We start from the raw sequence: 22344 nt of genomic DNA, 5'->3' as shown, positions 1-22344 counted from the left end.
TCTGGCACACACAGCAAACTATGCCAATTTTCCACCATTATGGTTCAGCAGTGAAAACCATCAGCAGCATAAATTTTTCTTTTTGCTTACTGCCTTTACAAATTGCATACAGGTGTGAACACCGCCAATTCGCATATCAGCCTATGACACAAATGCATCACTAGCTCTTTAGTCTTATTTTACTACTAGGCATAAACACTATTCATTTATCCCTATCGTGAAATACCAATACCGAGATATGAGATCGTTTCAACACCGGGCAAGCTCAAAAGCGGGAACCTCATTAATCTGTGAAAGAATGCAAGGTGCACAGCACCCATATTCATTGTAGCAAGCAAATGTGATGCTGCACTCTTACCTCAACGGAGTAGAGCATGTCCTCAGAGACGTCCTCCTTGATTTTGCGAAAGAGATCTTTACAGATGTGGGGGATGATGCCTTCCTGCCCTTCCTCCTGACGTCCCATCATGGTGTAGCTCTTTCCCGCACCCGTCTGCCCATAGGCAAAGATGCACACATTGTACCTGTCCAAAACAAAAGGTGCAAATTGCAGCCCAGTTGTATTCTTTTGGGAGATGCGGAGGTGAGACAGCAACACTGACATGCAGTTCCCATTTCAAAGTGCCATGCCAATTGCCCTCGCGTGTTAATGTCAGTTTGGTTTTAGAAATTAAGTTGAACAAGAAAAACAACTGCGTAGAGGTATGCCTAAGGCTGGAAGAAAGAAAGAATGCACAAAGGTATGCAACAAAAACAACAAAAAAGGATAACACACAATGCCTTGTTGGTACGCTCGTTGAGTGTTCAGCAAAATTAATACAATTTAGCACTTCAACCCTTTGTGAACAAATTAAGGCAGAACGGTATAATACATAAAACTAAAATGCTACACAGGTCATTTCTTGTTAGACCCATAAGGAAAGGACCAGAAATAGAACAATGAGCAAATGTTATATGTCTTATTAAAGGTTGGCGATGCCCACTCAATGTTTTGCGAAGTACATTACGTCAAACTTCAGAGGCCACTCGCCACAACAGGATATATTCCTACCCTTCGAAGGCATGCAGGAGCATTTCTTCTCCAATGTCATCATAGACCTGGTCCTGGGAAGCGAAGTGAATGTCTGTGGGCTGAAACACAACAAGAAAAAAATAAACAGCACATATTTTATTTCCAGTACAAACGATGCAAATATGTACAGCGAATATGCATCGTAGTGCTAAGAGGTATACTACAGTCACAGAGGTACAGTGATAGTTTGTTTCACCTGCTCTCAGAACCCATATTAATATTTGAAAGAAAATCAATGACAGCTGAATTAGTGCTATGCACTGGAAGTGCACGCAGAAGTACAAGAGTTAAACAACAGTACAGAATAATGGTTATACAGTCCCAGGTAATTTCCCATGCAGCTCTCTGGCTTTATCAAGATATCCATCTGGCTTTAATAAGCTTAAATTCACCAAAGCAAGAGCAGAACTGACTGTAAGAAACAGACAAGCAAACACTAAATGAAACTGTGTAAGCACGATTTACATACCTACATGAGCTTGGCACATGCTTTATTGTTCTAATATATTAGTTTACACAACATAGTCTCATATGAATGAAAGTTTTCATGCCTTTGCTTGCCATCACTAGCCCTTATGGCTTAGCAGAACTGAGCTCAAGATGCAGAGAAAGGCAGCGAGCATACTCACATCATGGGACCAATACGAGTAGTCATAGTTGAAGCTTTTTGCGGCTTCTTTGCAATTAGGTGGTGCTTTGGGGTTGGTGATCACTGCAAGACATACGTGCACAATAGTTACATGGAGAGTTGTATTAAAACTATCTTTTCACTTGCAATAGCTTCCACATGGCAACCTTTAAATAAATTCTGCTAGCTCACCGACCACTCCAGTCTAAACTGAGCCGGTACAAATGAAATGTCACGAATACTGTGTTATTGCAGTTTTCAAAGAAATCTGTGGGCAACGGTGCTATAACAACAGTAGAACTAGAGCTGTATAACCATGACTTTATTCCGATGTCCAAAGTAGGTAATAAAACTCAACACAACTCCTATAACACTAAGAAAAAGATGGTCCTCAAAATTAAGAGATGTAGCTTGACACTGATTGTGACCACCGAAAATTATCTAACAAACTTCTGTTGATCACCTACCTGGCCCAGGCAGTGTGAGGCAAGGTTAACGGAACTAAACTACAGGATGATCTAACTACCCAATGGTTATGATCACCTGGCAATAACAACAGTGCATACCTGTGGTATTTCCAGTCATGGCTATAACGCATTTGCAGTCCCTGCTCGTCTCGCGGTTGTTGAAGGGCCGTACCCTCACTGCCACCTTCACCGAGGACATGGTTGCCTCTTTTCAAGGACAGCGAAAGTGAGAAGGTGGAGAACAAGGGCCTAGGAGCTTTACCTGCAACCAAAAATGAGGAATTAAGGAGACTATGTTAAGCCAGTCGATACAGGCAGCTCAAATGTGAGGAAGCACGAACACATGGAGAGAAATTGACCATTGATTGCAATTGACAAATATGGGTGAAAAGCATACCTAGTTTTCCCTTTTTTTTTTTTTCTAAAAAGCTTCCCCTGAATGATAAATGACCACACTAAAGTTTCAATTTCACTACAGAAATAGCAGCAGAACTTTTTGCATGCAAACCGACTGTTCTGTCCTAATGTGGCTACCTCAGATACAAAGGCTTCAGTCACCTCTTAGAGGTGCGATTGTTGTGGAAAAAAAAAAGATGCCTCGCTGCTTTGGAGATGAGTTCTATTCCTCAAGCATGAATTATTTCCAAGAGAAAGAACAGTCTCAATAAATGCAATCTAGTAGGATAGGGAGTGGCTGCTTGGTTTGATTTCAAGGGCCAGAATTTCCCATGTCTGCCTTGTCTAACTTAATAGAGGAGCTCAATGTGAATTTGTTTCCTGAAAAGGATATCTTGTATGAATGAAGCTTATTCACTCAGTCCCTCATCATAAATCTTTTAGCAGAAAAGCCAGTCAGTAGCTATCAATAAACAAGGTTTCCAATCATCTTTGGGGTGGAGTATAACCATGACTGTGTCCTTGTCATGCAGTAAGACACTATGCACTTGAGATGTTCACTCTTTCATGTATCTATTAAAAACTAAAGAAAGTTTTAAGAAACATCTTATCCCCTAGAAGAAATCATTCCACATAAAACACTGCATAAAAGCTAGAACATTATGAGCAAGCCTGCATACGAGGAACTCTTAGACCTTAGGCCCTTGTGAATTATCTTCATGGCAAACAGTCACAAAACACTGTACCATAAAATAAAGGTCTATATTGGGCAGGATGAGTGGAGCCCTTCACTTTCTTGCACAACAGACTATATAACCAGGGTGGTCTCCTTATCAATTGTCAGGTGTGGGTGATATTGTTGCAAATGTAGTGGCTTTTTACTGTTACAATACCACTTTTCTCATTTCTTTATTGCCACTTTCTAAACTCTCTAGTCAAGTTGCAAAAATTCTGAGGTCACTAGGGTAGCCGCCCTAGTGGAATAGTAAGCAGTAAAATAAAAGTAATATGGTATTTTAGGCTTATTAAAGATCTTTCTGAATGGTTCACTAGAACAATGCAATGAATGTGTTAAAAACTCCGCATACTGTCTGAAGTCATTCCTCTAACAGGATGAAGAAATAATGAACCTATGTAAAGCAAAGCCTGCAGTACTCCATCTATATATTGTGAGCTAAACATAATTCAAAGGGTTCACACTGCTGTCATCACTCAATACCATGATCTCAACACCACCAGTTTCATATCCAGTGGAAATAAGAAGCCAAAAGAAATATACCATCTTGTTGTTTGCGCAATGCTATCATGCTGTCATAACACATAGTCACTGCTGCAGTGAGCAATGTCAACTTTCAGAAGTTTCAAAGCACGCCTAGCTAGCATTTAGTGCAACTGTATAGATCATGATTTTATATATAACACCGGTACTTGACAATTTTTCTTTCCTCGCTCTGAGTTACTAGTACTACCGGAAGCTGTATTGTAAATAAATTTTCTGGCCCAGTTAGCACCATTTCACAATTAGCACAATTTCAGCAACCATTTGCAACTTTACTGCCTCAACTTTTTGAATGCCACGGTGTTCAAACATCACCACTTTTGGCAGGCAACCATGCACTGCATTGCATACTAGCCTCCTCCCCCAAAAAAGCTCCCTCTAGCCATTGTGCATATGCTATATAATATATATGTGGCCGAAAGGTTTCATGCCAATATCTATTAATCCATACATAGAAGCAAAACGAAAAATAAATTCTAATTGGTGGTTTTGATGCCATTGGTGGAATAACCTCGTTTTCTGCCACTTACAAGAGCAAAGAGCGCTGAAAAATTTCATTGCTTAGGCAGCTGTAGTGGTCAATAATGAGTCATACCTGCCTGTGCATTCAAAAAGGGCGGTGGCAAGAACCTTCTGTTTAGCCTCGCACAAACATACAAGCAAGGCATTAGACAATATGCGATCGCCAGCTGTCAGGCAAAAGCAAGTTCTTGTAGCCTTGATTGACACAGCATTTTGGAAGTCCGAAGCTGACAACTACACATAGGGCACCCACTTACGAGAACGCACAGCAAATGCGCCAATATTTAACTACAAAAAGGTCCACTTTGTGTGAAGCTAACAAAAAACTCTCGAATTCGAAAAGAAAAGCAAAAAAAAAATGCTACCACCGTATGGAACGAACACCTAGGGCGCCCCATGTGTGCATGCTGCAGGAAATGCAGCCGTCTTTTAAGCCTAAACCATCGTCTGCCACTCCGTCTGCATCAGACATTTAGACATACAAGGTCGCTGCTCTCAAAACGAGCAGGCAAGGCCCATTTCACAATCCGACCCAAATCCTGGCGCCACATGAGTCATGCGGCGCGACGGTACACAGCCAACCGGACCGTTATGCGCCGCTGGGAAGCCATTTTTTCTGCATAGGTTGCGAGCACCGCAGTGAAGGCCGCCATCTTTGAAACAAACACAAGCAAACAAAACCGCGTGGGCTGGCGGGACGCCGATATAAACATGCACCTGAAAGCTTCAATGCGTCTCGAAACCCCGCACTATGTGGGCTTCCGAAATAAAAAGTGATACCTCGTCGAAATAGCGAAGTATCCGAGGCGAAATGGAAGAACACGATCTCGTAACATGCTAGAAATCGAGCATGAAATCGAAAGCAGCAGTGCCCGATTGCAAAACACGGGACAAAGGCAACGTTACGAGACAAATGAAACGCAGTTGTCGGCCCCGAACAGCGGCTTCAGCGCCCACGCGCAGACGTAACAGTCGGACTGCAGCAGCTCGATTTGCGTAAGCAAGTTCGGTCGAGAAACGTTAGAACGGGTGGCATAACCGGGAGCATCTTCAAAGGAGAAGACAATTTCGTGTCCTTTGGAGCGGACGCTGGCAGGCAATTAACCCATATGTCTCGCATTACGCGCGGTGGATTACGGGGATGTGACGCGTGGACACGGCTTTCGACTAATCTCGCACCGACCGAGGGCTTTATCACGTTTGTAGTTCGTACCATCGAGAAAAATATACAGCAAGACATGAACGGGGGCCGACCTGCGAGCGACCCAGACCGGCATGAAACTGTACAAACGCCAGCGTAGAAACGACGACGTTGTTTCGCGAGGTACAGCAGTCACGAACATACGCGCAACCGCACATCGTGAAAAAATGATTCATCGCCCAACCTCCTCAGGGCGCACACATATCAATTAGACTAATTACGGACATCCAGAAGGCTGCCCGAAGCGTAGGCGTAACAGCGGTGTATTTCCGAGACAACACTGACGCCCATTCGACAGGGTACTCGGAAAATATCGAACGGCTTCTTCGGAACGAAGCTTATAAAGCGAGAATCGTGCTTATTTTTTCCCTTGCCGGACCCTTCACTACGAGCTAGGTTTTGAGGAACGAAAGGGGGAGAGCAGGAAAAAAAAAAAAAAAAAAGAAAATGCAGCCGCGGCTAAGCCTAAAACCCGCAGCGATGACTCCGTCGATCGCTCTAACAGACGGCTCCTAACGTACAGCCCAACCCTTCGAGCCCTTGACACCCTAAATCAGTTGAACTTATTCCTCGGCACAATTAAAGGACATAAAGACATTTAGCTCCAAAAACTGGTCACTCTGCATGTGAAGGACTCGGCACAGGTGGAGGAAGTAACGGTCGAAGTCGGACGGCACAAACCTGCGACGGAGCGACGGCAGTGTCAGGGACGACCGTTACAGCCGATCACAGTGGAAGACGGCATCGTGGCAGACAAAAGGGCATCCTTTCGGGCCGCGTGAATGTGCTGGATGATCGAAATTCGACGGGCGTGTGTAGGGCGGGGGTACAACCGCCGGCGGCGCAGCGGCAGTGAAGAGAAGAGGGTCAAATCCAAATCATCCTTTCTGACGGGGAGCAAGAAAAGGCAGCGAGTGCGTGCCCACGACGACGAGCGGCGCTTCGGCCACAGATGGCGGCTCGAGAGTCAACAGCGGCTAGGCTCGGCGATCCCCAATATGTCTGGCGGCCTCTCCCTCTTCCCCTAAAAGAGAGAGGCAATGCCACCATAGCGATGGGCCCCTTCCCCCCCCCCCCAAAAAAAAAAAATGGGGAAGGTAATCCCCTCCCTGTCTGCCCCTCTCTCCCATTTCCCTCAATCGTTCCCTAAAAGCCCCTTCCACCTCTTTTTTCTTCTTCCCCATATCAAAGGGACGACGCAGTGCAGAGAGATGGGAGCGGGGAGAAGAGAGGGCGTTTTATAAGCGCGAGGGTCAGAACGGAGCGGCTGTACCACAGTTCCGGAAGAGTTCGCCGCGCCAACATATGTGCGGTTTCGCAGAGGTTCTTCCTTCGTTTTCAGACGGCTCAGCCATTATTCTCTAGCGGGAAGAGTACGGTTATGTTTTCTGTATTAGCCTTCTGCCCTGCACGCAGTTAGCAGGGACACCTGAACGGCCTGTGCTAACGCTGTGACGTAGTTGGTACGTCAATATGTTACGTAGTAAGAGGGAACTTCATGTGTACTGGCGTTAGGAAATTGGTCTGATGTAAAACGCTGAAGTCAAGTGTTCTGACTAAAATGTTTACCTACTCTTTCAAACTATACACGAAGTTGTTCCGCGAACCGAAAACGACCGCATAAAACCATCGCAAGGTTCAGGCAGCAGCCACCTGTTACTTTACAGTGTTTCCCCTCTCGAAACCAGCTGCTTGGAAAGGGACAATTGAAATATTTTAAACCAATTCACTGCCGCTATAAATTTCTTCTTAATACTGCAGAGCAAGAAAACCCGTTAAGCGAAGAAACCGTAGTCGACCGCGCGGACAGGTGCGCCATCTATAGACAAGATGCCGGTCCAGCAGAAATCGTGAGCAAAGCGACTTTCCGACTCAGTTCCGACTCAGGCAGCCGAATTACAGCCAATAAAATGCTACAGGACATCCTGCCTGTTTGGAAAAGGCTAGCATACCTCTCCGAAACTCCACGCTATAACTTTCCAGGTTACGTCACCAAACGTCGCCCTCTGAAAGACTGCACAGTTGACAAGAGAGCAGAGAATAGAAGCTATTGATTACATTGCGACTCTTCAAAGTTACCTAGAAAACGAGCATCATATGGATGCATGTCGTTTAGTACTCAGTTGAACACCGACAAGGTGGCAAGGCGTCCCCTCCGTTGCACGCTGCTCATGCAGCGAAAAACCAGCGGGGCGCTTGCACCGGCGAGCACTGGGTGGCGGTGGCGGCGCAATAGAGGGGAAAAAAAAAATAATCTACTGGCGTCGGCCGAGGGGAGAGCGAGCCGTGACGCCATCCGCAGCCTGACGTCACCGGAAGACGTCGGCGAGCGGAAGACGGAGAACAAGCATCGTCCAATAGGGTTGGCGCAGACGGATCAATAGACGTCGCGAGCCGTGTTCGGTGGCTGGTAATACCCGCCTTGAATCGGATAGAGACCGGCGAAGAAGAGATGCTACGCCGCGGTGGACATACATATTAAATAAGGGCGCGCCTTACGTCTACAAGCAATCCAGGCTCCTTCGGAGTGGTCCTAGAGAGTGTTCGTGTGCGTGTGTGATTGTTACCTGGAAGAAGGTACGGAAGACTTGAGTCTGAAAGAGCGCTCGGAACGATCTAGCATTAGGCGGTTGTGCTACACGAGGTGAGGAAAGGAGGCTTATATGTTTACGGGGCTAAACAAACGCTTTGCCCAAAGAGGAAACGTTGCCCTCGTTGCGTCACACAGTGCGAAGTGAGGGAGGTCGCAGAGCGGAGCTAATGAGGCCAAGTTCTAGGTTCGAGAATAACTGTCTAATTATAGGCTGTAAGCTCCATCGAAACGGCAAAGGTAAAAGGTTACGGCCGTTTACCCTGAGGGCACGCGCTAGCCGGTTCGCCAAATTATTAAACACATTGAAACCATTACGCTCGGTTCTAAGATAATTATGCACAATGTAATGAATGGGTGCACAGGAAAGCTCTTGGTCGCGACCTTCGCACCGAGCGTTTGCAGACTCGGAGGCAATCTTTTTTTTGCTCCGAGACATTTTTCAATCCCACTGAATTCAACTATATAAGCACAGATAGCTGCAGCATCCCACGTGTGATTGGACGGATTTCTGGTTGAACAGAAGTATTCTCCGCACCAGGGTCCAAGCTGACGCTTCCGGTTCGAATTCAGTTCCTCAAGGTGACCTTCGCGTAGGGTGGAAGGGTAAAGTGACCGTACTTGGCCGTACACATATGTGTACACTTGTGAAAATAACAACTGCTGTGAAAAAACAAAACAAAAAAGAAAACAAGCGGAACTTCAACAAGTCCACTAGCGCCGTTATCAACTGCGTCTAGCGTCTCTTGCTGCCATGGCTTCTAATGTACGCTAGGGAAAACTGCAGCCCAGCTCCCTGCGCTTCATAACGACAAAAATTACATGAGTATGTTAAAAAAATAGTGCGTATATATACATACACACAAACAGACATGTATCAATTTGATGTGTAGTAAATGTGAACACATGAGCCCTTTTCACTCCACTTAACGTAGCAAAGGGGAACACAATACAAACTTTTTCACTATACACGAGTATTTCGGCCCCGCCGTGCTGGTTCTGTGGTTCGGATGCTCGACTGCTGTGCCCGAAAACGCGGGATCGAATCCCAGCTGCGGCGGCCCCTTTTCGATGGAGGCGAAAAACCAGGCGCCCGTGTGCTGTGCGTTGTTAGCGCACGTTAAGAACTCCAGGTGATCGAAATTTACGGAGCCCCCCACTACGGCGTCTCTCACACTCTGAGTCGCTTTGGGACGTTAAACTCCATAAACCAAACCAAACGAATATTTCGTTATATCAGAGCCGTTATAGCTGACTGTTTCGTTATATCAGACTCTTTTGTCAGAGCCGCGTCAGCCCTACAAGAGGAAAGGGAAGATATAACTTTTCTGTCTACCGTAGCAAGTGGCATATGTGGCTTTTCCGTGCAGCAACAGCGGTATAGATGGCGAACGTTTCAGACACAGGCGGATGGGTTTTGCCTTCAGGGCAGTCCTGGTGCTTTCGCATTAAAACTGTAGGTTACGCACGCGAAAAACAACCCCATGCTTTACATTAAATAATAAAGAACATGCTTTGGAGTGCCTACTTCAAGATGCTCTCAAAATACACCGTGTGATGAACACCGGTTGCTCCAAGACACCGTGCGGAGGTCAAGCCGCGCAGCCGGAACACTTCTAAGCCATAAAAATTACCAGCGCAAGCTAAAAGCTCACCAGCGGCAGGGATTTAGAAAGAGCTTGCCTTACGGGCACGGCCGCCACGGAAGCGTTAATTACTGCTCCCCGTCCCCAAAAGCCTCAGGATGACGGAGCTCAGGGCACTGCGCCACTTTTTAGCCCACATTAATCAAGGTGGCTTCGCGGCACGGATGGATCGCATGCTGAAACCTATTTCGCGCTGAGCATCTTTCCATGGGGAAAAGAACCTTCCATCCCCTAAGGAAGGATATAGGGAGTACGCTAACGCACTCACTGGCACCTCGCTCAGATAGAGAACGCCGAACTTGACGCCCTTTACCGCGATACTTATTGCCGCAAACTAGCGACACATGCAAGAGACGGCAAAGCACGTATACCCCAAAAACTATTGAGTCGATCATCAAACCCGCCAGCACTCAGAGAAATGCAAAATGTCGACAGGGAACCGACGTATCTATAGCCAACGAGAAGCGACAAACCCGTTCAAGCGATTGGGGAAGAGACTTGTATGGCGACCCACAAACCCTCCCTTCCTTTATATCCCCTTTACATTCTCGCACAGGCTGCTCACGTCGTTTGTTCTGACCAGTAATATCCACCAAGCTATTTTTAAAAAGTCGAAAGAGAACGACCCAACTTTTTCTGCATTCCATCGATTCTACTTTTGATGTAAGTTCTGTCGTTATTTACGGCCGCTGTGTTATCGGCGCCTTCCGGCCATAAAGGCTTGCATGCTTGTTCCGGACGCAAATGTACAGCACGAAAACCCAAATCAAACGCATAACGCGAAAATAAAGGGCAGCACCACCAAGACGAAATGTACACGGTGAGACGGCATTACATACAAAACACGTACGCGAAGCGTTCTGGACTGCAAGAAATAAACCAAGGCGACGCGCTCAGGCCAGAACTGGGCCAGCTGTTCCCGATGCCCCACTTTCGCCGATCTCCTGCCGCGGGGCTCCCGCCGAACAGCGATCCACTAGAACTTCCTCATCTCCGCAGGCTGTTTCCCCTCCAGCATGCTATTAACATGGCGTCCTCGTGCACTTTCGCGTTCTGCCCATCATCTTCCTTTGCAAAACTTCTTGCGCTTTCGCTTTCCCTCTGGCGGTTTTGGTGCTCGTTAGTAACGGGTCACGGCCTTCCGTGATTTATTATCCATTTTCCCTTCAACGTTCAGTCGTTATCACCCCAGAAATGCGTATATGAGGTCACAAAACTCTGCTAATAAATTCTTCCAACAAAGACGCCAAATATTCCCTTGGTTCTTTCCCCCCCCCCCCCCCCCCCCCCTTGGTGCATGATGAAGCGGGACGTTTTTGAGATGTCGCGATTTTCACTTGCGTAACGCCGTTTCCGGAAAAGAATATGACCGAAAGGTGGCCTGGAACGGATATTTAATGCGGAGTTATGCAACAGCGCCTACTGCTCGACAATTAAACGCCTCGACGTCACGTACAGCGAAATCCCATTAGTCGACGGCGCGAGTCGTCCCATTACAATACCAAAAGCGGGAACGCAACGTGTCCCAGCCAAACGCAGCCAGCCCAGAGGGCAGCCGTAGACTCAGCCGCGTAACTGGTTCGAGCGTCACAGTTCTGCTCGTACAAAGAGAAAAATAAACAGATGAAAATAGGAAAGGGGAGGTGGTTAAGACGGGGAAGGTGAGGTCGAAGCCAGCTTAGAGTCAGGAGCAGAGAGGCGTCTTGACCAATCAGTTGCGACACGCATCGCCAGACCTCTGCCGAAGCTGCTTCTCCCACGCTGTTAGTCACCGCCAGGCAAAGCACGCTTTAGAGGAGCCGCTCAATGTCGCGCAACGAACGTGCCCAAGTTCGGTCGTTGACACTGCCACCGTGTAGCGGGATGCTGAAGGGGTATATATGCCTTGAAAAAGAACAAGATTAGGGACCAAAAGCAATTATTTACGGGAGCACATCGCCCCTTACAGCGAACTCGGGCTTGCAGCAACGGACGGCAACACTTTGCCGGGCGCTGAAGACGATGGCTCCGTCGGCTGGATAGGGGCACTAGCCTTTTTTTCTTTTTTTTTTTCACCAGCTGCAGAATTGCCCAAAGAACCTGCACTTGGAAAGCGCCAACTTTATCCAGAATTAAATGGATGGGTGGATGGAATGGAATATAGGAGCTTCCCCTTTGAAACGGGGTGGTAGCAGTAGCTATCATGCTCATTTTTCTTCCTATATCTTAATTATTGATTTAGATTGGTTAACTAAACCATCATTCTATTTATTAAATTTTTGTTTCTAAATTACTAACATTATGTCACTTCTCCGCTTTTGCACGTCTGCAGATTATGGCGCCACCTGTTGGCAGATAAAGAAACTAATGCGAGCTATGCAAGTTAAAGTGACAGTTCTCGGCCCTCGTGACAGGGGCAGGTATGTAGTACAATCGCTTACTTTCTCCGTAAAGGTCGCAATCACATATGGCCGAGTTCTAAACCAAAGTTTGCTCCACGATTACACTGCACAACGTGTCTGCGTTGTTTAATTAAATTTACATGGTGTATAGCGCAGGTTCGGCGCCACGCGACACGCATCTGTGTTCAGTGAGAGTGAGCAGTGGTACATACATATGAGCGTGCCAAGAATCTCCCTTCGCATGCCCGTTGCATATTAGGGTATCCTCATTTCTAGTGCCCACGTAAGGAACTGCGCCCAAACCACCTTTAATACTGGCAATAAATGTTTCCACCACCACCAGTACCCACCGGTTTCCGGCAAAAACGTCTCCAGAAAAAAAAAAAAAATGCCACCGGAGAGAATGTTCCTGCTGAAATGATCCCGAAAGAAACATCCACAGAAAAAAAAAATTAAAAACTCCCTATTTGTGAAGTAGGAAAAAAATATCCCCAATCGAGGACTGTAGTCTTTTCGCTATAAGGTATAGGCTGCGTTTTCCCGGGGCGAGCTGCAATGATGCATGCTTCAGCACCTACACTTGTCGGCTTCGAAGTGGCCGAACATCAAGCTTATGTGGGACATTCACAAAAAAAGAAAAAAAAAAGAAGAAAAGATTCGCTGTGGTTGAGCTTGTGGTTAAACCTGGAGTTACACGAGAGCTATCTGCATGGTTACGCTTATGTTCGGCTTGAAAATAAAGACATGGCTTTTGCACATAGTAGTTTACTCTATGGTTCCAGCTTTATTTATGTCATAGGGGGCAGTATTGACCACAAAAGTGCCATGAGGCGAAAGCGTCTGCATGGTGGCCCGAAGCCCTCCACTACCGGCACCTCTTTCTCTGTTTTCATTCCCACCTTCCTGATGCGATAGCGTAAGCTGCCAACCAACATATAAAGCCCCACTTTAACCAAGCCGTAAGGACGTGCCTGCGTGTCCTAGGGATAACGTGAATGCAAAGGTTTTGGCAGGCTTATTGTGATATCACCCTCCCATATGAAAGGAGAGGCCAGAGATGCCAGGTCCTGCCAAAAGTAATGTCAGGAAGCCCTACGTCCAGTTTGTGCTCGGCCATGTCAGCTACCAGCTACCGCCTCCCACAACCTCCTCCTCTTCTCCTTTTCTTCTTCTAGCGGTTGCTAGGCAACGGTTCAAGGTTAGTGCGACCACGACGAAAGTGCGATCACGGCGAAGAGGCGAAGCGACTGGCGTAGTGTAGCTCTCGCTACAAAAAAAAAAAAAGAAAAAGAAAAAAAAAAAGACAGCAGCGATAACACAGTGACAGCGCCCGTCTTCGCTTTATTTGCGGGGAAAGGGTGAGCTCGGCATCAAACGCGAGACTATTCTTTTCAGCCTACCTTAGATTCCTTGCTGCCACAAGTACTAGTAGATAAGAGCATTACATAGTTGGTCACTTTTACAAATGAGGACTAATAAAACACAAGGGTGCCTCGCGTTATTTGAACAGTTCATGTTATTTGTAAGCATATTTACACAAGATGATCGGTTTCGTTCAAGGAAATTTACGAAGGTTTTGCTGTCACCACGACAAACCGCACACACGCGCGCTATCACAACGCCTTATGTCGACCCTGTGAGTACGCATGTTGCTGCAGCCGGTGCCTGACAGAGAACTAGGCTTACAGCATTATGTGCTAAAGAGATGAGGGAGCAAGTCGAACTTTACTCATGTAAAACTTGGCGAGGAAACCAAGTTTTGTCGCAGGAGAGGTGCCGAGTATAGGCCGTGCCGACAACGTCGTAACAAGAACGCCGATGACGACTAAGACATACTGATGTCGTAATTTAAGCCAGCTACGAAAAAGGAGGGAAGTGGAGAATCTCTGTATAAGTAGGCTTCCACATGCATACAGATATAAATTTTAGCACTAACACGAAGAATAACAGAAGGAACTACCGCGAGAGGCTGGAGCATGGAGCGCCGTACGTGTTCTTCCTAACACTTTTTTTTTTTTTTTTTTTTTTTTTTAGCACTCAAGGATGTGTCTACACATTAACCGTGCCGTTCGAATTCGAGAACTGACAGAAATCTGTTAGGTAATTCCCTTATGTAATGCCCCCTTATGAAATGCCCTAAACCAATGGCCTTTAAGGGTAAACAAACGATTATGATGATGATGATGGCCTGTGACTGCGCGCGCACCTCATTCCCTCCCCTGACAAAGCCTCGACGCATGACAACCGTGGCTGATCCTCGTCACATATAGCGGGGCCGCGAATACTATTCCGAAGCGCATATTTGCTCTGGGTCGTCACCGATTCCTCTATCGCGCCAATAACATTTCAGACCTACCGTAGTGCTTCGCTACCAAGGATCCCTCCCACCGTCGAGGAATTTTGCACTCTGGTAGCTCCTTAGCCCTATTTCATAGAAACCGCCCCCCCCCCCCCCCCCCAGCTCAAATTAAGAAAAATAAAAACATCCTCCCTTCCTTTACGGCGCGGTTCAGGTGTCTACAGAAAAAAAGTATTACAGATACTGCGCCTTTCCCTTCCTGTGAACCAATTATTATTATTATTTTTGACGTGCGACAATTCAAACAGATAAATAACAAACTAGACTGCCCACCCTTGTAATATGTAGGTGAGCGTTTTTGAGGCTCAGTCATCGCTCGAAGTCAGAGAAGGTCTCGATTTGAAATCGCAGATCCGAGTATATGTGTCGAACATAGCCAGCATTGCGGCGGAAAAAGCGGCAACTGCGCAGCACGAGTCTTACGGCCATCACCGGCATTCGGCAGACAAATGAAGGCCGAGTCTGCGGCAGGCTTTCCCCTTCATCGTGTTCGAACCGTGCACTTCGGCCTTCGATGACGGAGCTAGCTCACGACGGGCGCCTAGATTGCAGCCCCTTAAACGGAAGACCGAAGGCTGAGCGCACGGAGAGAGACACACCGAATAAAGCACCGTGAAGCCAATCCGAGAGAACATCGAGGCCATGGGTCCGGCAGCCCGGAACCCGGGCCTATTGGGACACAGCGGCCGGCGCTGCCTTCGCCAATATCTGCCTCCGATTATGCCCTTGGCCCGGCCTTGCCGCCGCGCCGGTGTCAGCGAAGAGCGCCCTACGGGAGGCCAAAATTCGATGCAGTGAAAAAAAGAAAAGAAAAAGTTCGAATTTCTGATACCCGGAGGGGAAAAAAAACAAAACGCGACAAATTGACAGCGCGTGCGCGTTCACGCATGCGTCTCTGTGAGAGGGACGCAGAGTGAGTGACTGTGCAAGTGAGTGACAGAGTGAGCGAGAGTGAGTGAATGGATGCGTGCGCGTACACATGTGCTCGTGTTATAAAGGGTTTGCTTTTGAGAGTTGGGCTTATTGGCGTTTAGGCTACTAAGACCGTCATGCATCAAACGAAAGTTTTACTAATTCACGTGAGTTAAAATCATCTAAAGGGTTGTTTTAAAATACTATAAATGATTTAAAGGATTTGCATCTTTTAGGAAAGAGGCAATACATGAAGTATTGACGAGCGAATCTTGTCCTAAGAGCAGGCGGGGCTGAAAAAGGGTGTATCCATCAAAGAATTATCGGAAGTGCGTTTGTCTTAGTTCGTTCAGTTTCTGCATGAACACAGAATATTGTCATTTCTTCACCACACAGCCCGCATGCCGGTCTCTCCTGTTTCCCAAGAAAAAATCTGAATGCAAGGCGTGTATGTCCCTAGGTGTGTCCGGTGCGCAGGCGACAAAAGATGACTTCAACGAAACGTTATTGATGAGAGCATGACTTTCATTACCCTATGATGAATTTTATTAGGTGTATCATATCTTCTGCTTTATTATTCCAATCTGACTGCCATTTCTCGCAGCTTGCAGTGTACTAACTTCAAACTGTCTTTGAAAGGAAAGGCATAATTTCTTAATTTCTTGGTGTTGTGCTTTGCACCACGCACATCTGCTGTCTCATTTCCATTAATTCTGACATGGCTCGGAACAAACATAACTTAATGCTGCGTTCTCGTGTTGTGGCTTTTCTTACGTTGCACATAACATTAATTGCGTAGCTTCCCTTCCAGGGTGAATTAATGTGAGTATACATTCAAGGAATCGATGTATATGATACTCCTCTTCGCATTCTTATTCATTGATGGTTTCTACTGCCTCGGAGATGGCGCAACACAACACTGCAGTGAAAACGGAAGCACATTGAGGCAACCTTACTGCTTTTTCTCGTGTCTTCCACTACGGCACCGCCAACATAAAATGCTGTTTTAGAACCATCAGTACAGAGTATTCTATAATTTCTGTGTTTCTCGCCCATGGTCAGGAACTCCTTTTACAAGTGTTCATGAGATGTTCGTTTTTTTGTGGAATTTTGTAAATGTTAATCGCATTACATTGGAGAAATTATACTAAGGCGGCGGTGAGTAGGTAGAAGACACATCGGGTAGTGTATCGAGTATGATTAATTCTTAGGACTTCTTTTCAAAACAAAAAAGCAGGAATGGTCTGACTGCTTGGGGCTTGATATTGAACAGTGTCCTATATGGGCGTTTAGTAACTATTGTGTAACAAAGATGTTTCGATAGTGAACACATTTCCAGAATATAAGAAAGTGTGAGCATGGTTCTTCTGTCCGAAAGCGACAGCTCGTTTGTTTCCGCGTAAAGGCTCTTTACATCCTGTAGGCACCTGTTGACAAACGCGACTAAGTGGTAGACTGGGTCCCGCCGTTCCAGGTATGACCGTGTTGCAAATGCAATTTTGGCCCCGGGAGAAGAAACAAGTGACTCCATGCAAACTGAAACAGCATGCTCATTTTCGGTAAGAACCCTTTGCCCCACACCGCAGAGGTCCAAATATTTATGTAGAAGACTGGACTGAGTTTGTGTCGGGGCGACAAGAGTTTAAAAAAAAAAAAAAAAACATAAATACACCGCAAATACAACACCGCTACGTAATTAAAGCAAGAGCGTAGCTGGGCATTTTTTGTTAACTAAAACACGTCTATGTTACGTCATTTTTAGCCCTACACACCAACCAGCCGAGCAAGGTTTTCTGCTTCAATCTTTCCCAACGCATACGACCACGCACCTGTCAATGCCAACAAACCCCGAACAGGATTTCTAAGGCGGAAGCATTTAAGCGATCATATTTACGGTGACCGTCTGCTACAACCAAAGGCCGTCGCCGTCGTGGGGGGCGGTAGCTGGCAGCTGACATGGCCGAGCACTAACTGGACGTAGGGCTTCCTGACATTAAGTTTGGCAGGAGCTGCCAACTCGAGCATCTCCTTTCATATGCGAGGGTGATATCACAACCAGCCTGCCAAGACCCTTCCATTCACGTTATCTCTAGGCCACTAAGGCACGTTCATGCGGCTCGGTTAAAGCGGGGCTTTATATGGTGGCTGGTAGCTAACGCTATCGCGTCATCGCGATGGTGGGAGTGAAAACAGAGATAAAGAGGTGCCGTAGTAGAGGGTTTCAGACCACCGCGCGATAGAGGCTTTCACCTCATCGCAGTTAAGTGATCCAAAGTGCAGCCTAGAATTTTTTTTTTTTTTTCTCTCTTCCGCGACAGGATTAATTTCCTGCATAAGCTGAAGAGCCGCGAATAAGGTCAAATCTTCTGCTGCGTCCAGAATCCTCCTGAATGCAGGACATCATCATCCTTACCGCTCCTTCATATCGTCACGCGTTCGCATCTACCAAAGGACGCGCCATGCCGCTGTGCTGTTCTCCACAATAACCTATAACCGTTTCATTAAACGTGTAATGTGACCTGGCCCCACACGCTCGAATCATCAAAGGGTTGAACTGATCTTATGTTCTGCAATGAATAAATTGCGTCATCAGTGAGACTGTCGCCGAGCTTCGCCTAAGCTTTAGGGTTCAATCTCTGGGAACAGAATGCTGAATGAGGCGCATAAGTGTCCGCACCCACAAGCGACAAATACCTGCCTTGCCACTGACGATAACGAATCGCGGGCAAGCCGCGCGAACACGTGCTCTGGGTCTCTGTCGTTGAACTCTTAGTTCCTCAGGAAGACAGCATGCTCGCGAACTAATACTTGACGCCTCCCAGGTATATTTGTCAGGACCTCGAGCCTCTCCAGCGAAGACCGCATCCTGTCTCGCCTTCACCCGGGCCCTGACATCGAGGCATCGGCCGTGGAGACTGCTGGCGCTTGGGTTACGGTTGGAGGTGCTATCCGCACAAGTGAGCGATCGAAAACCACAGTTTGACACATAAGACCTCGTATAAAGCGGAAATAATCATTCCTAAGAGCCCTGACGCGATGCATACGTGAGGCCGGGCCTCATATATGGTCACGGAAGGCCAGGGGCCGGACGCCATTGTAGAGGCTGTGTGTCGCCGCGGGTCGGGCGGAACGAGTCCACTGAACACATGCGGCCCACAGGCCACAGTTCGAAGGTCCCTGCCTTAATATGCACGAAGCGAACTATGTCAGAACAGAACTGCGTTCGCTTCTGACATAGAACCCGGCGTATTTATTTCTGTGCACACATGGTGTGGAACACATGTACAGCGCTATTCTAAGAGAGGGACGAAGACAAGACTAGACACGACGTGCGACCCGTCTTTTCTTCTTCCCCGACTTAAAGTTGCGTTGCATTGCATTTTTAGACGTAACCAACCAATTCGATCAGCCACGATAGTTAGTTAAATCATAGTTACATCACATGCGCATTCGTAATTTAGTCACCCCGAGCACGACAATCAAAAGAAACAAAGCGGTAGCAGTAATATAATACAGGTGCAGTATCCAGACATCCAATTCTAAAACGGCAAACGTCACGTCACTTAACCGTCAACGTCCCAATGAGCGTATAATAACCGCGCTTTCTCGAGCCCGCACGAGTTCCGCGACATTTCGCAGACCAGGTTTTCCGCCGCTTCCAACAAAATCGTATTACTCTGCCGTCAAGTGCCATCACGGCAAAAGTGTCCCCAAAGCTCTCGCGACACGCAGTGTACGGCACATAGAAAGGAAGCTTGTTTACCGTCAGCCTGTTTCGGGATGCTCCACACTGGAGCCGCGCATGCGCACATCAGTAAAGAAGACTTCCCTCTCTCGAATTCCTTTCCTTCACCCCTTCCTCCTTCCTCAATAACATAGCACGCGCGACAAAGCCTTGCAAACAAACTCCAAAGCCATGCACGTATGTTTCCGCAATGCTGCTTCCGGAATTCGCTGCAAATATGTTCGCCGGAAAAAATTCTTTTGAGCGCTAGAAGTTTCACCGTTTCTTTTTATATGTTCTTCGAAAAAGTCGCAATATGCGGCAGCTTTTATCTCGAAGTTTCATCGGGGATGAAATGTCACAGCGAATGCACTAGGAAAGCGGAAAAAAAAAAATGGAGCAGGAGATGGAAAGAGAACTCTCTGCGCTCAACGTCGGAGAAGAAACTGGAAAGAACGGTCGATTCACAAAAACTCCTAAAATAAATGTGTATTTCGCCATCTTGCCTCTCCCTGACAGTTTTTACGCGATTATGTTGTGATTTGGCGAGCGGTCCGCGCCTCGGGCCTTACTAACAGCGGCACAGTTAGTACCGGCCAATCACCAATTTTTCGCACGAACTTGAATGCAGCCATCTACCATGATATACGCTGGGTGCATTCAGCTTTCGCAAGGGTGCGTTTCTTTCAAAGACGGAGCACACACAGAACTGCAGGGAAGAGCGTGCGCCTCCTTACGGCAATTCCAACACTCACCAAACGTAAGTAACGGCACGAGGCGTCAAGGCTGAAATATCCGCGAGAGATGGAGGGGAAAAAAAAGGAACAAAGACCGGTTAAGCCGGCTGCCGAGAGTGCCACTGAATGAACTCTCGCAAAATGCGCTGAAAAGAGGCATAAATCACTTTTGGGCAACAGGCCCGCGTCAAAAAAAAAAAAAAAAAAAAGCACATAGAGAGAAAGAGGGAGAGAGAGAGACTAATGGATCGAAACCTTTTGTACAGCTGAAGCAAAACAAGAAATATCAAAATGCCAAGTTCAGCGAACATACAAATACGGGAAGGTAAGCACGCGCTCGCCGACCCAATGCAGCGCGGAGTTCAAGAACGCACTCAGTCGAGATTTTCATCTCGCTTTAGAATAAAAATGTCCTCTATATAGAGAGATATTGATCATCCCTGCTGCGGCGGTGATTAAAGCAAAGTTTGGCGTTGGGTAAAGCTTCACGATCTTGAGCGAACTCAGCGTTATACAATGAAAAGGTTAGCCCATCGATCCACTATAGAGTTTTCAATCCTCGAAGCATCAACAGCGCTCACTGAATACACGTGAGAACAGAAAGGTTAAAAAAGGCGCAGAGAAGCACGGTCGCTGCACTTGCGAATTTCCTTTTTATTCGCTTTCGCGAACCTTTTGCTGCTTACCATCGTGCAAGTTTACCCGGGACGGCATTAGAGAGTTTTAGCTAGTGTATCGTATACTATCGCAGCTTATCGCGGCCACGAGACTCCAATGCGCATGCGCAAATGGTCAGATGCAGACTATCTGCGGGTGAATCTAGCACATCGGAACGATACGCGCATGCGCGCGGGTGGCTGGCGGCCACGGTGAGAGGTGATGGTATGCGCTACGCGAAAACTCTCTAATGCTCTGAAAAAAAAAAAAAAATCGTATTTGGAATGCACGACTTGGAGGAGCCAGTGCTGCGGCGGCAGAAAAAAAAAAAAAGAAAGAAATTATGGGGACGCTAAAACGCCTCAAAAGTAGACGCGGAGCACCTTTAATATCGTGTTTTTATCCCATGAATACTCTGGTATTTCTTGAAGTTAGTTTTTGAGGGAAAGGAAGGCGCAGCATCTGTCTCACTGCTCAGTGCACACCTATAAACTTACCTAAGGTACATATGTCGTCGGTTCGAATCCCTATCGCCCAAACTATGCCTCCAACTTCACTACAAGATGGATGCCAATGGGAGGCGAAATTGTATGACGTCACTCTGAACGCTGCGCAAAGAACGGTTGCGTCACAGTTTCGGTACAAAATAACGCCCGTGTTTTCTTCGGCACCGTTTTTCTCAGTTTGGGTCACGGCGACGGCTTTTCAACCGAACAAGCTGCACACGCTTCGCATAAAATCCGAGCTAGGAAATCTACGTGTATGACGCCTCTCTATGAAGTGTAACCGGCCCGGTGATAGCCCTCTTCTTTGCCCTCGACTTATGAACCGAAGTCTATAATAGTCCCTCCTGCGCGACGCACGCGCCTCCCAGTATACGACTTGTTGATCGATCATGGCTCGGTGTCAACGCACGCTGGGCTGCGAGTTAAAACTGGCGGGCGAACAACCACGCAACTGACGCGCCGCCGACAATGGCGAAAGCCAACGCCGAGCGCGCTGGTAAACAAACAACTCTGGCAAAACAAGGAACACGCGCCGCATGTGAGGAGGTGAAGAAAGAAAGAAAGAAAGAAAGAAAGAAAGAAAGAAAGAAAGAAAGAAAGAAAGAAAGAAAGAAAGAAAGAAAGAAAGAAAGAAAGAAAGAAAGAAAGAAAGGAAAAAAGGAAGAAGGAAAGAAAGAAAGAAGGAAAGAAAGAACGAAGGAAAGAAAGAAAGAAAGAAAGAAAGAAAGAAAGAAAGAAAGAAAGAAAGAAAGAAAGAAAGAAAGAAAGAAAGAAAGAAAGAAAGAAAGAAAGAAAGAAAGAAAGAAAGAAAGCGTTCAAAGCAGAGAGATGTTTGCCAGCGTGCGTTTCCTTCTTAATGCCAGCCATGTTTTCGCAGATAAACGGAGCGGACTTGCGCTGTTTTGTGGCGATACAGACGTGCAACAGCTCCAAATCTCCGTTTTCTTCGGTTGTGTTCAGTGAAAAACACTGCTTCTTCCCCGCGTATATAGTTTCTCGAATGCGCCGAAACGGTCCTGCCCTCTTCCCTTCTATTTCTACCAAAGCCTGCAACCATATACGAGACCATTCTGCGCGGGTACAACGACCTTGGCCTATGTTATGTACAGGGGAAGCTCTCCAGGATACATCAATTTCTGAGACCGATCGATATGTCTTTTGAAACGTGAGCGGGAAATGTTAGGGGAGGGGCGGGGAGCTTTGCGCTCAGCTGTTTTTCGTCAACCCGTGTGCACAAGTAGTGTACGCCTATTTAACGAATGCTACG

The 22344-nt window shown here is 46.9% G+C and overlaps 1 protein-coding gene across 7 annotated transcripts in view; it reads right to left on the bottom strand.

Annotated features, from left to right (window-relative positions):
* unc-104 (kinesin family member unc-104) overlaps positions 1–22344 on the bottom strand; it is a 106349-nt gene that overhangs the window by 41151 nt on the left and 42854 nt on the right. For all 7 annotated transcript variants that reach the window (XM_084598347.1, XM_084598350.1, XM_084598349.1 and 4 more), the window contains exons 2-5: positions 2267–2429; positions 1702–1784; positions 1052–1131; positions 359–524 (exon numbers count right to left, since the gene is read on the bottom strand). In XM_084598347.1, the coding sequence (XP_084454473.1) occupies positions 359–524; positions 1052–1131; positions 1702–1784; positions 2267–2366 (429 nt within the window). In that variant the 5' untranslated portion in view covers positions 2367–2429. The remainder of the gene's footprint in view (positions 1–358; positions 525–1051; positions 1132–1701; positions 1785–2266; positions 2430–22344) is intronic.

This window comes from Amblyomma maculatum, chromosome 3, assembly GCF_055883805.1.
Source record: "Amblyomma maculatum isolate TAMU_Amacu chromosome 3, ASM5588380v1, whole genome shotgun sequence".
In the NCBI taxonomy this organism is placed as follows: domain Eukaryota; kingdom Metazoa; phylum Arthropoda; class Arachnida; order Ixodida; family Ixodidae; genus Amblyomma; species Amblyomma maculatum.
The sequence above is the reverse complement of the archived record's forward strand: the minus strand, read 5'-3'. Positions and strand labels throughout refer to the sequence as shown.